This window comes from Emys orbicularis, chromosome 13, assembly GCF_028017835.1.
Source record: "Emys orbicularis isolate rEmyOrb1 chromosome 13, rEmyOrb1.hap1, whole genome shotgun sequence".
NCBI classification, from domain to species: Eukaryota; Metazoa; Chordata; order Testudines; family Emydidae; genus Emys; species Emys orbicularis.
In genome coordinates this window covers 42,969,156-42,982,234 of record NC_088695.1, presented here as the reverse complement: position 1 = coordinate 42,982,234, position 13,079 = coordinate 42,969,156, and the positions used below count along the sequence as shown (strand labels likewise).

General features: G+C 42.4%; 1 protein-coding gene across 1 annotated transcript in view; it reads left to right on the top strand.

Moving 5' to 3' along the window:
* The window catches only part of PITPNC1 (phosphatidylinositol transfer protein cytoplasmic 1), a 192,532-nt gene that overhangs the window by 98,551 nt on the left and 80,902 nt on the right, over positions 1-13,079 (top strand). The window contains 3 exon segments of the mRNA XM_065415045.1: positions 1,298-1,446; positions 10,167-10,255; positions 10,725-10,732. Coding sequence (XP_065271117.1) covers positions 1,298-1,446; positions 10,167-10,255; positions 10,725-10,732 — 246 coding nt within the window.

The window sequence follows — 13,079 nt, the reverse complement described above, 5'->3', positions numbered from 1 at the left end:
TGGATTGACAAACTTGATTCATTCATAGACCAGAGGCAGGGTGGCAGTGCAGGCCAGGAGCGCCGCCAGCTTTTCTGCCGCCCTAGGCGGCGGAAGGTCCCGCCCCGAAATGCCCCCCCCCCACAGAGGCGGCGGAAGGTCCCGCCGCCGAAATATCGCCGCGGTCGCCGTCCCCCAAATTGTAGCGCCGTCGCCTAATGGGTTGCGCTGGCCCTGGTGCAGGCTTCCCCAAACTGACTGTCCAGAGTGCCTGATGACTGACCTTCAAGGACCTCTAGCAGAAAGAGTGGAGGCCAGTCATCAGGACCCATTTAGTTCTTGGCTTCTCTGAGGAGTCTAATAAGGGTGTAAGCTGTGGTGGCGGTATTGTGATGTGGACATTTATCCACTAGAAACTGGGCAGAAACCACCAGCTTGCTTCACACAGACCATCATGAGGCCGTTGGATGTCTTATGGTCACAACTGATCATGGCTAGGTCATCATTTCCTGCCAGGTATATATGTGTGTCCATATAATTTTTTACCAGGCTGCCATTTCTGGCACCTCTACAATCACAGCTGTCTAGTCCTGTTTAAAAGGAGTGCCTTGCATATCTCTCCACTTATAAGCAAAAAACTTGGGAGTCTCCTCGGGATATTGCTTGCCTTTTGATATCTGGCTTAGAAGAAGAAAATCGGTCCCCTTATGACAGTGAGGTGCCCTGATGGCTTGGACGCAGGTGGTAATTTAGGGGCCTGCTGCTGTAAATTGGCATAACTCATTTAACTTCAGTGGCTGTACCTTGAATTACACCAGCTGAGGACCTGGCTCTATAGCTACAAATCCTTAAAGAGGTATGCCAAGGGCTTTCAAAGATGAAGTCTCCTTCACCAACTTCTTCATGACTCCTTGCCCCTGCAGAAACTTCCATCTTTCCAGAACACTGAGGCCTTTATTCTGATCCATATCACCCCCACCTATGGTTAAAACCCATTTACGTTTTTAAGGTTCCCATGATGTAATTTACCTATGTGACAATGATCATGTACCACGTGACTGATCTTGGTAAAGTACTTTGAGTAAAGTACTATCTTCCTTGGATAGAAGACACTATGGATGTATCACTATTATTTAGTAGTTTATTTATTAGTAATAGTGTTTATTATGATCATTCTAGCAGTTCTCAATGCAGTGATTCCCCCTCCCCTCACTATCTTTAAATTGCAATTTTTCCTGTATAACCCTTTGACATTTGGCTTGTGGATACTCATGCATTGTATACCGCTAATACATTTGCTCCTGTTTTTGTTTTGCAGTATAGAATTGGACAGCTGTACATGATCAGTAAGCATAGCCATGAGCAGAGTGACCGAGGGGAGGGCGTGGAAGTCGTGCAGAATGAACCCTATGAAGATCCAAATCATGGCAATGGTCAGCTAACAGAAAAACGGGTCTATCTCAACAGGCAAGTACCATGCAGCTGTTTCCCTGAACAGCATGCTGCTGTAACCTCCAGTCATGCACAGTGTTGAAGATTTGCAGGGCATAACACCTCTCTCAGGAAATAGCCTTTGTGTTTCAAATGTAATGTGTTCTATTGACTACAGTTACTGGAAACTTCAAGGAAAGGGACACAGTGGAAGAGCACATTTGGAAGAGCACATTTTCCATGACAAAGAATTATGGCTGAAGGCAGGGTTGTGTTGAAAATCAGCACATTTCTCTATTTTCTTTCACGCTTCCCCATTTTTCAAAATAGGTAAAACAAAAAGGGAATCTATTAAAAGAAACGTAGTATGCCAGATGGACTGGGAGTCACTACATCTGGGTTCTGTTCCTCACTCTATCCCATGCTTGCTGTGTGAACTTGTGAAAGTCCAGGAGAGTCTGATTTCCCAAGGCGCGGAGCACCAATAACTCCCATTGACTTTAATTAAGGTTGTGGATGCCTTTAATCGCTGTGTGCTTCCATTTCATCCCCAACAGTAAAACTGAAATAATGGTTCTTCTTTCCTGCACAGAGGTGTTTGAAGATTAATTCATTAATGTTTGTAATGTGCTGTGAGAGCCTCTGACGGCAAGTGCTATAGAAGTGCAAAAAAATGTAGCACACTGAAGTTCTTCTTTAAAACAAAGTTATTTTCTTTTCAAAATCTAGATCAAAGATAGATTTTTTTTCTAACACCCCAAATCAGCATCTTCAGCTAAAATCAAATAGGTGCATTAAAATTAATCCTGCCTGAAATGGCACAGAGGTTAATCATGTCTCCTCTGTTTAACATCAGAAGCATGCAGAAAGTCACTCTGGCCCCACACTTAGCAGAGAATTGCTTAGGGTAGCAGTGAGCCCTTGGGGTGCTGATGCAGCAAGATTGAGCACTACTTCATAAGAACTGCACAAGGCCAGTGACCCATTTTGGTAACAAAAGATTTGTCTCAGCAAAGTGAGTTGACATTATGAATGACCACTAGAATTGTACATCAGTGACCTTCTGCAGCAAAGTGACAGGCTTAAAGACATGATGAGAAAAATTGCTTTTGTTTCCCGACAGCCCCATCATTTCCTAAAGCAGAATATGTCTTTTCTGCAACTGAAATTAAAGTGTCAGGGGTCAGTGCTTCCACACTGACTTAAAGGCCAGTATTAATTTTAAAACCTATATATTTCTGTTGTATGAAATATATTCCTTAATCTGCTGCAGTTTTTTATTACTACTGATCTAATTGAATGTTGCTGCTTTTCTAATTCTTCTGTGTTCCCTTAGGCCCATTTTCTTTATTGAGCTTCTCTGCACTGTGATCCTTAGAAGCAGATATAGCAATATTGTGGCAATTACACCATTGCATGTTGTTCTGGAATCCTGACAGATCTGACCTTTCCCCAGCCTAACAACAGAATGACCAGCAATACTCCACGCCTACAAATAATTGTTCTTGTGCAAAAAGTCTGCTGAGGGCCTTATTCACCACTTAGAAGCTTAATATCTGTCACGGAATAGGAGATCAGTGCTGGTACAAATGTGCTTGGCATGCACACGTGTTCAAAATGCTGTGCACAAACATAACACATTTTCAAAAACTGTCCTGAGGATTCATATCAAATAAATTCACATGCCTTTGTGGTTAGTTTTATCTCCATTCCATTCAGAGAAAGAATGTGAGATGTTTACTTCCATCTGGGAAGGAGAAATGGCGAGGACAGATCACTGCACCTTCATGCAGACTTTAGAGATTTCAGGGTAGCTGTCCATTCTGTCTCCTTCACTTTTCCCCCGTGAGATCCATATTTTTGTGGGGAGGTGAAAGATCATTCTCTTTGAGATATCGTTTTCTGTCAAAAAAGTACCGTATCTGATCCATTGCAACGAAATGATTCCAATATCTTTCTTGACTATGGGAAAGTGCCCTTGAGAGAGTGTCAGTGTCTTACTAGAATGCTGCCTGATGCCCAGTGCAGATCTGTTGCTGTGACTGCTCTACTTCTGCTGTCCATAAGTACTTTAGTTTGCAGTTTCCATTATAATGGGGGGAAAAAAGCCTTGCCATAAATACCAGTATATGAATTACATTCATAAAAGACGGTGCTCTGTGAGCAAGTCATCAGTACTGTGAGTCACAGATATAGGACTGGAGCAAATTCATATATTGCTCAGAAATATCATCTCTTAGATTTTATGAGTCAAATCCTGGCTCCCTGGGCTGGAACAAAGGCAAACCTCCCATTGACTTTAATGGGGTCAGGATTTTACCCTATATCTTCAAGTGTAAACAATTCCAAAGTCACATTGACTTGGCCTGGCTTTTTATCAAGTACCTGACATTAATCTAGATTAGAAGCTTTGGCTGAAAAACAATTTACGTACATTAGCAATAAAAGGATCTTTTTTCTTTTGCCCGGTAGTTGTCTGTTCAGTAATTCAGCATTCAGTAATTTGTGACATTGTCAGAACACTCAATATAAAGTTTACGTAGGCCAAAAAACTTCAAAAATATATGGATCAGTGTCCAAGATGGCTGCCACATAGGAAAATGTTAGCATATTCAACCAGTCTTAAACCCTTTCCTAACTGCTGAACCCACTCACTGCTCCCTCTCCTTCTACTGACAAGCCCAGTCCCTCCCTTCCAGCTCTTAATATATCTCCTGGACCTCACTTTTAGGGTGAAATCATGGCCCCATTGAAGACAACAGAAAAATGCCCATTAAATTTAAGGGGGCAAGTATTTCACCCTCTCTTGGCATTCTAAATGTTTGAGCTGCTCCTACCTAACCACCCAGCACGTCTGGTTTAGGTTACCATTCTAGATGCAGTGTTGTCATCAAATCAATGGGCTTGCAAAAGGTGTAAATCTGCTAAATTTGACCCATTGTTTTCCAGCTGGAGCTTTCCTGTATTCTTTGGCAACTAAATCAACACAGACTCAGCACTTCGCAACATTTCTGGGGTTTCAATGTACCTTGCAAGTTTTGCTTTAAGTTTTTGGGTTCTGAACTCAGTAAAAACTGATGACTTTCACCTGTTTTCATAGTACTTCTGAGCACAAGTTACCAAGCACAACTGTGATTTTTGGGTGGTTTCAGCTTAAAATAGATCTGGGTGTTCTAAACTAGATGGAGGTTTTCTTTAAATATTCGAGAACTATAGTGAATTTTGCAATGGAGCTAGTCTAAAACTCAAATTTGTTGCAACGCTGGAAAGTAGTCTAGTTTCACCTGGTTTCTCTGAGAATGTTTCACACATCCGTCATTCCTGGATAACTCATTTGATTGCTGTGTTGTAAGTTATCAGCAACAGGAGAGGCAATAATACATTTTAGGGCAACAGAAGCCTTCACTGAGTTCTGCTAATGTTGCGTTCTGATGGATTAGTACATGTCTGTCAATCTGCAAACCCCATTCTGGTTTGTGAACTCCATTTTGATTGTTAATGTGTGCTGCTGAGTCTTCACTTTGGCAATTCAGCCTCCATTTGGAGCTGAAACATCCAGGTGGTATCAGGGAAAATCCTGGTATCTAGCAGAGGGCTAACAATTTGGAGAGCAAACAAGGGTCATCTACATGGATGGTCTTCCATTCAAATGGAAGCACCCTAAAACAACGACCGTGTTGCAGTCCACAGGAACCAGTCTTACCCAGTCTGGACTTCAAGCAACCAATCACCAGACAAGGGACTTGAAGCAACGGTGGGTCACCTGACAGAGGGGACTAGAATTTTATAAAAGAACAAATTCTGCTCTGAGCTGGCTCTCACCAGCCATCCATTGGCTGACAACAGGAGGGGGCAGGAGGGGATGCAGAAGAATCCCCGCCTCCCTGGAAGACACTGACCAAGAGCCAAAGGGCCCTTAGGAGGGGTCAAGAACTGCGGTGGGGTGTTTGTTGCTTGGTTTTCCATAGATCTGTATATCTCTTATGCTTAGTCTGTGATTAACTTGTATGTGATGTAAAGTGCCTTGGCAAAGTCTGTGTCACCAACTCCCTGAAAGGTGGAGCAGTAATCTAGAGTCCTCACAAGGGTGTAGCTCTGGAGGGGATATGCAAGAGCTACTTCAGAGACTGGGAAAGTCCACAGTGGTCTTGGGGTGCAGGTCAGTGGGGCTATGGGGCCCCATGACTCAGGAGTGGGTACCAGCGTTGCAGTCTGTATCCCAGTATTGTACCTGAAAAGCCAGACATAGGGGAGTGGCTGAACACTGGTCAGACTCAATAAGCTTTAAAACTCATGAGAGCCAAAGGTTTGGGTCCAGAATAGCAGCCTGGTGAGCGTCCACAAAGGGGAGCTCAGCTAGGGCCGTAACATAAGTGTTTTAAGTCAAACGTATTGAATTTAAATAGAACTACAACTATAAACAGCACTGTAACATGGTGGCTTGCCCCTGATGGGCTGGAGGGCTTGGAGCTAGCAAACCCTGATTTCTAAAGAGGCACGCCTGGGTTGGATCAGGTAATTCCCTATAAAGGGCAGCAGGGAAGAGGGAAATGCAGAAAACTGCAGGAAGTAAGGCCTTCTCCAGGGAAGACCCCGATATCGAGGGGTTTGGAAGCCAGAACTGGAAGCCTGAGGCTCTAGCCAGGTAGGCCCTGGGTACAGGCCTGCCAAAGCAGGAAAGGCCCCAATCAGGAAGATCTGGGAGCAGGGTGAATTGGAGACTGCTGACAGGAAGCAGGTTCCAGCAGAAAGATCTGGGGCATGGGGTTTCCCTACTGAGACTACAGGCAGGAAAAGCCTGGCAATGACCTGACAAGAGGTTAAAACCAATGGCCTGTGTTTTGGGACCTTGAGTTTTATTTATGTGAATAAACTCAGAGCCCTGAGAAAGGGTGATGAATGGACAAGAAAAGCCAGGGTGGGGTTTGTTTAAGAAGCCCTGTGAGGGAGAAATTGTTAGCAGGGCACTGCAGAGGTACCTCTGGCCTTGCAGAGGATACAAAAGAATGCTATAGAATCATATAGTGTTCCTTTATCTCTGTTACCTAAAATGAGTCCATCTTATTTGAGCAGAATTTTTATGGAAAGTAAAGGGAGACCTTCTGCTAAATTAGTTCCCTGATAAGTACGTAAAAGGTTGTTACAAGGAGGAGGGGGGAAAATTGTTCTCCTTAATCTCTGAGGACAGGACAAGAAGCAATGGGCTCAAATTGCAGCACGGGAGGTTTAAGTTGGACATTAGGAAAAGCTTCCTAACTGTCAGGGTGGTTAAGTACTGGAATAAATTGCCTAAGGAGGTTGTGGAATCTCCATTGTTGGATATTTTTAAGAGCAGGTTAGACAAACACCTGTCAGGAATGGTCTAGATAATACTTAGTCCTGCCATGAGTGCAGGGGACTGAACTAGATGACCTCTCAAGGTCCCTTCCAGTCCTATGATTCTATGATTCTGTAACTGTCAAGTATCAAATTTAGCATTGGATGTAGCAGCTAATTTTTCAAAGAACAAATTAACTGGTTGTAGAAGTTTCAGGAAAAAAGAGCCCCGGTTTTCTGCTGAAGAACTAAAATTAAAATCTAAGCAGGATAATTTATAGCTGCACTCTAGGCAGCCAAATCCAAAGCACCCAATTCAACTTTCCATTGAAATCAATGGACATTTTGCCATTGACTTCAGTGGGAGTTGAGTCAGCAATAAAATGAGGCATTCATAATAGCAGCGATAGTGTGTCACGCTTAGTTTTCCATTGTATAAAGCAAACTGTGGAGAAGGCCAAGCCTTTGGCAGAGGAAGTAGCTTTTACCATACTGACGTATTCCAGATATCAGAACAAATGGAAAGTACACTTACATTTAGAATCCCATAACCCAGTTCCCTGAGTGAACAACAAGGCCCATGTTTTCTTCCAAGTGGATTTCAGAGAGATGTCACTCGACTCGCACCACCACTTCTGAAATGAAATGGAGATGAAGTGGCACTTGGTTGAGGATTTGTTTATAAGATACTTCCGTCAGGGTCAAAATGAGACAGAAAACCAGTTAAAGGTCCTGTTCTTGTAGTCCTTTCTCTTGCTGGGGGGGGGGGGGGCAATGGGTGCTTTGCTTGAACAAGGAATGTAGGTTTCAAGCCATCACTGGACACTTTTAAACAACTTATTCTGATACATAAATACCCTGACTCTGCATCAGACTAGGGGTTCACTCAAGACTGTAGCTGTGGAGCTCCTTTAAAAAAAAATACAGACCTTCCTTTACTTTCATTCTCTGGAGAGCCCAGACTCACCTCAGTCTGGTGGCCTAGTGGCAAAGTCTGAACAAATACAGTGCAGATTTTGTGAGAAAGTTATAAAACCCAACCAAAGGGCCTCTCCCTGGAGTTTCTTCCTCCCTGATATTCCTGCTGGGGTTCCGGACGCTTTCCAGAGATCTGGCAATCAAGTTCAAACAAACAGATTTCTTCCTGTTTCTGGGAGAGACCGATAGTATCCAGTGTTCCCTCTAATTTTTCCCACCCATGTGCGGAATGAATTTTGTTATGTAATTTGTTCTCCAAGAACCACTGCTTAGGGCTTTGTACAAGAAAAGCATGGGTAAGCAAAAACAAGCCTTCAGACAATGTCATTGTGAAGGCAAAAAAGTCAATGCACTTAACTTCTGGTTTTAGGTGTGGTAACTTCTGCATTTTGGCTTCCATACAAATGCAAAGATTTATATCGAGCAAAATCTTGATCAAACAATCTTTAATTATCCAAAACCCTCTGTTATCCCTGACATGCAGCGGTGGTATTGAAAATTCCCTCAATTATCCAACTCACAAACAGTTGAACTTAATTGATTTCCCCCTTACGTTTGGATAATTGAGTTCAGAAGCTACTTGCTGTGGTTCAGTTCAGACTCCATCTAAGACCACATGATCTTTGTCATGCCCCTGGTCTGATCAAAACTATTTTAAATGGAGCCCTGAAGAGTATTTCTATTTATCACCTCCAAACTTCTGCCTCTCTCCTGGTGGCCAGTGCCCCATCATTGTCACCACCAGTTCTGGTGGCTAAAGCTGATGTCACAAGGGAATACTTGAGCAGCAAATGTATATAAACTCTCCTTCCCTTTAAAACCAAGGTTTGTCAACTCCACAATAACTCGTGGTTCTCTGAGCTCCACAAATTGGAGACGCTAGTACAAAAATTGACTCTAGCCTGCCAGGGATAGTGCCTAAGCATGGTGGTTATCTTACCATGTGAGTATTCAAAAGCAATTACTTAGTTGTAAGCTTTTGGGGGCAGGGACTGTCTTTTTGTTCTGTGTTTGTACAGCACCTAGTGAGCTCTTAAGCATTGCAATAATACAGATAATAGCAACTGAATGCTGCACTGGCTTTTGCCTGGTACAACTCCATAGAAGTCATCACTCCAACTGGGTTGTCACTGTGTCAGGTATTTTTGCATGGTTGCAGAGTTTTTTTCTTAACCACAAAAAAATCATCCTCCCCCCCCTTATCTAAGGGTTTTCTTAGTCTACTAGGATTGTAGCCAGTGTATTGGTAAATTGCCTGGCAGACTGGACCCTAGGCTAGAACTCAAAGGTCCTCCATTCTAACTCTGGCTCTTTATCATTCTGGATCAGTTTCCCCATTTGCAAAATGGACATAATACACCTCTACCTCGATATAACGCTGTCCTCGGGAGCCAAAAAAATCTTACCACGTTATAGGTGAAACCGCGTTATATTGAACTTGCTTTGATCCACCGGAGTGCGCAGCCCTGCCCCCCCGGAGCACTGCTTTACTGCGTTATATCTGAATTCGTGTTATATCGGGTCACGTTATATCGAGGTAGCGGTGTAATACATACCCCCAACTTCACAAAGGTGTTAGTGAGGGATAGTTAATTTGAATATAAAACTCTTTATAATTGCTACATAGTATTATTAGCACACAGAAAATCCTGTCTCATAGGATTTGGGGTTAATGGAATACAAGAGTTTATGCATCAGTAGAGAATATGGAGGAAGAAACTCCTTAGGCAGAAGTAACAAAATCAGAATGACTAGGCCAGTTTACTATACTTGCTCACTACTCTTGATAAAGGCTGTCTCCTTATGCTAAGAATACTATAGTGTAAAGTACACACTGCATCTCATTACCTGTGCTGATTCCTCACATGACCAAGGCTGTGAATTCACAAACCCATACTTTGAATCTTCTCCTTAGCTAGAGAAGTGTAAAAGGAAGTTATTCTCTCCAAAAGAATGAATAAATGTGTGGCAGTGCAATGGCCAATGGTCAGGAGTTGGTTAAAGTGAGATTTCAATGCAGATTTAAAGGGACACATAACTTACAGACATTACTGTGTGAGGACTTAGGGCTTGGCTACACTACCGTGTGGGGTCGATCTAAGATACCCAACTTCAGCTACGTGAATAGCGTAGCTGAAGTCGACGTACTTAGAGCTACTTACCGTGGTGTCTTCACTGCGGTAAGTCGACAGCTGACACTCTCCTATCGACTCGGCTTGTGCTCCTTGTTCTGGTGGAGTACCAGAGTCGACAGGAGAGCGAGCGTTCAGCGGTCTATTTATCGCGTCTATCAACCCCTGCTGGATCAATCACTGCCTGCCAATCTGGCGGGTAGCATAAACGAGCCCTTAGTGTTAGTAGGTCCTGCTTAGTACTTGTCAAATTGTGAGCATGATTTGAAAGTGTCTTACAGTTCTCGCAAGTCAATAAATATTTTAATTTAGGATTTCCTTTCTTTGCAGCAAACTACCTAGCTGGGCCAGAGCAGTTGTTCCCAAAATATTTTACATTACAGAGAAGGCTTGGAATTATTACCCATATACAATCACAGGTAAGTACTCAAAGCAAACTGAAAACATTGGAAGTTTATTGTGGATAGTCTTGCCTGTCCTTAAAGGCTGCATGCCACATACCTAGAGGCAGACGTTAAAATATTTGAACAATTCCTGTTTAACCAACGTGTATTTTTATTTCTCATCAGTTACCAAGAAATATGGGTAATATGCAGAAACTATAGATGGGTAAAAACAAACATTATCCTATGCTACCTTCTCCCCTTTTAAATTTCTGCATTAGATCTTTAGATACTGAATATTAAATATCATGCTGTCTTGTATTCTATGCTGTCCCATAGACTCCAGTGGGATTGCACAGTGAAGTCTAAGTCAGTACTTTATTCAATCCAATGATTTTGATTATTAATATACCTTTGCATTTAGTGAAAATAATTTGCATCATTATTTTATTCTACTTTTTTTCTCTCTCTTGCCTTCTCTTACCAATGGACAAACTGGGACCAGAATACACAGTAAGTTTTCCATACTCCTTATTTCTTTAATTCTGAAAATAAGATCACTTTGTAAAATCCAGAGGTAAAATCCAAAGCTGGCTCCTTTACTGCCACACCAATGCTGAGCAGGTTTGATACTGGAACTTTATTTTATGTAATTGTTCAAGAACATTGAAGCTAATTTAAAGTGTTTTATGGAGCTCTTATAAATTATTTAACTTATTTTGATAACTTGGTAATGACTGTAGCTATCACAGAAAAGAAGTTTCTATAAAAAGGCAGAGTTTTGAAAGTCCTGGTTCTTACTTGGAGACAAGAGACAGATTTTATTTTATTTTTTAACACTTATAAAGTGCTTGTCTCTGGGTATAGGATCTGGGAAGCTGTACCATCTGTAGTCAAAATTAAACAAAAACTGGGCCCAATGCCCAGAAAAACCAACCATTCCCTCAAACAGAGCTGGGCAAAAGAATAGGCACATAAAGAGAGACCAAAATGGTTACAGAGGTACTAGCCTGCATAGAAAAACCTTTAGTTGAGTCTTGGAGAGAGAAATATGGGCAGATGTCCTCAAGGAGGAAATTCCAGACTTAGGGTCCTGTAACTGAGAAGATCCTGCCCTGAGTTAGATTGACCCTCAGAGCAAAGATCAAGGATAACCCATCTGTCACAGTCACTTTAAGAGGGAGTGGGGTCCAGTTCACCTGGACTTACTAACTGGTGCCCAACAGGGCTTAAGGGAAAGCACCTGGGCCTTATAAAGGGGGAAACAGCTGCAGGTTGTAAGACAATGCCTGCAGACAGTGCAGGGAGTAGGATGGTTCCTGCAGGGCCCTGAGTCAGTGAGGAGGCCTGTGGAGAAGGCCAAACTCCAAGCAAGAGGGTGGGAAGACAGATCCTCAGGGAGCAGGGGTTGTGCCCAGCTTGGGACTGGGGCAAAAGAAAGGAACTTTAAAAGAGAGGATGGACCCTCAGGGAAGAGTGGCAGGGTCCAGCTGAAACTGGGGTGAAGAGTGTAGGTCTGAGTCTATTTTGAAGGATTGTGTACAGGACTTAATAAATTGGACCCCAGAAGGGGGAATATTTTGAATATCTGGCCTGTGTGGACTCTTTAAGGAAGTCTGAGTTAAGGGAAAACTGAGGCAGACCTCAGCAGAGCTGCCATACTAGCCATCAGCAGGCACTACGGGGCAAGCATGCCCTTTTACACCATTCCTTCTATATTGACAGTCCAGCATTTAAAATACTTACACAACATTTTTCAAATGAGCAAGAGATTAATGTGATGAAAGTGGAAAAGAAGAAATCCAGGGACAGCTGGGAGGAGGCGCAGAGCTGAGAAAATGCAGGAGGTAGGTAGGGTAGACAGAGGAAAGTGTTAGTTAAAACTTAAGTGCAAAACTCTACTCACCAGGTTGCCTGGCAGATTTTTTATGTATGTTCTGCATTTGTATCATGCACAATATTCCTATGGGCATAAGTCGTAGTCCACACTTGGAATGAGGGCAGAATCAACAATAGTGATCTGAAGGCAGATAGTTCATTGCTGTATATTGTCACAGGTCCAGTAACTTCAATGGGCCTATGACAATTTACACCAGCTGAGGATCATCTCCTTGCACTGCGGATTTGGGAGCAGAACTTTTCCCTAAATTGTGTAAGGAAGTTGACATACATCATGAAATGTAGCATTGGCATTCATTACCTACGCTCTGTTTTACACTCTGAAAACCTTTCATTAACTGTTCACCTGTTAAAAGTAGATAATTTTAATAGTGGAGAAAGCTACCAAGAGAACAGCTAATGGGTATGTGCTAAATTAAATGTGAGCTTTTGGATCAGTCTTTGTTATAGAGAAAAAGAATTCCTTTTCCATGCAAAAATCTAAACCATGTTCCTAATAGCAATTGACTAAGGAAGATGTTATGGAGCCAACTGGAGAAAACAACTGCAATAAATCACCAAGACCTGTGTACACACAAGTGACTACCTCTGGGGAATGATAACCCAAAGCAAAGATACTAGTGAGTGGGAAACAGTTGGGAATGTTGAAAGCGCCTAGGGAGTGATAGCAGACCGCAAATTATATATTAATTTGAAATGCAATGCTATAAGGCACCCAAAAAAAAGTAACACAGAATATAAAAGCTAGGTGTTATTATTAGTCAGACAGCAAATCTGAATCAGAGACGTTATGGTCCGTCCCTCTTTGCACAACTCTGGTAAGAACCACAGGTAGGACGTGGATTTCAGTTCTGTAAACTTCCATACAAGAGATACTCACCAATTGAAGACTTCAGAGAAGAGCAATAAAAAGTGATCAAGGGGCTGGAGAGATTAATTTATGAAGAAAGATTAAAAGGGA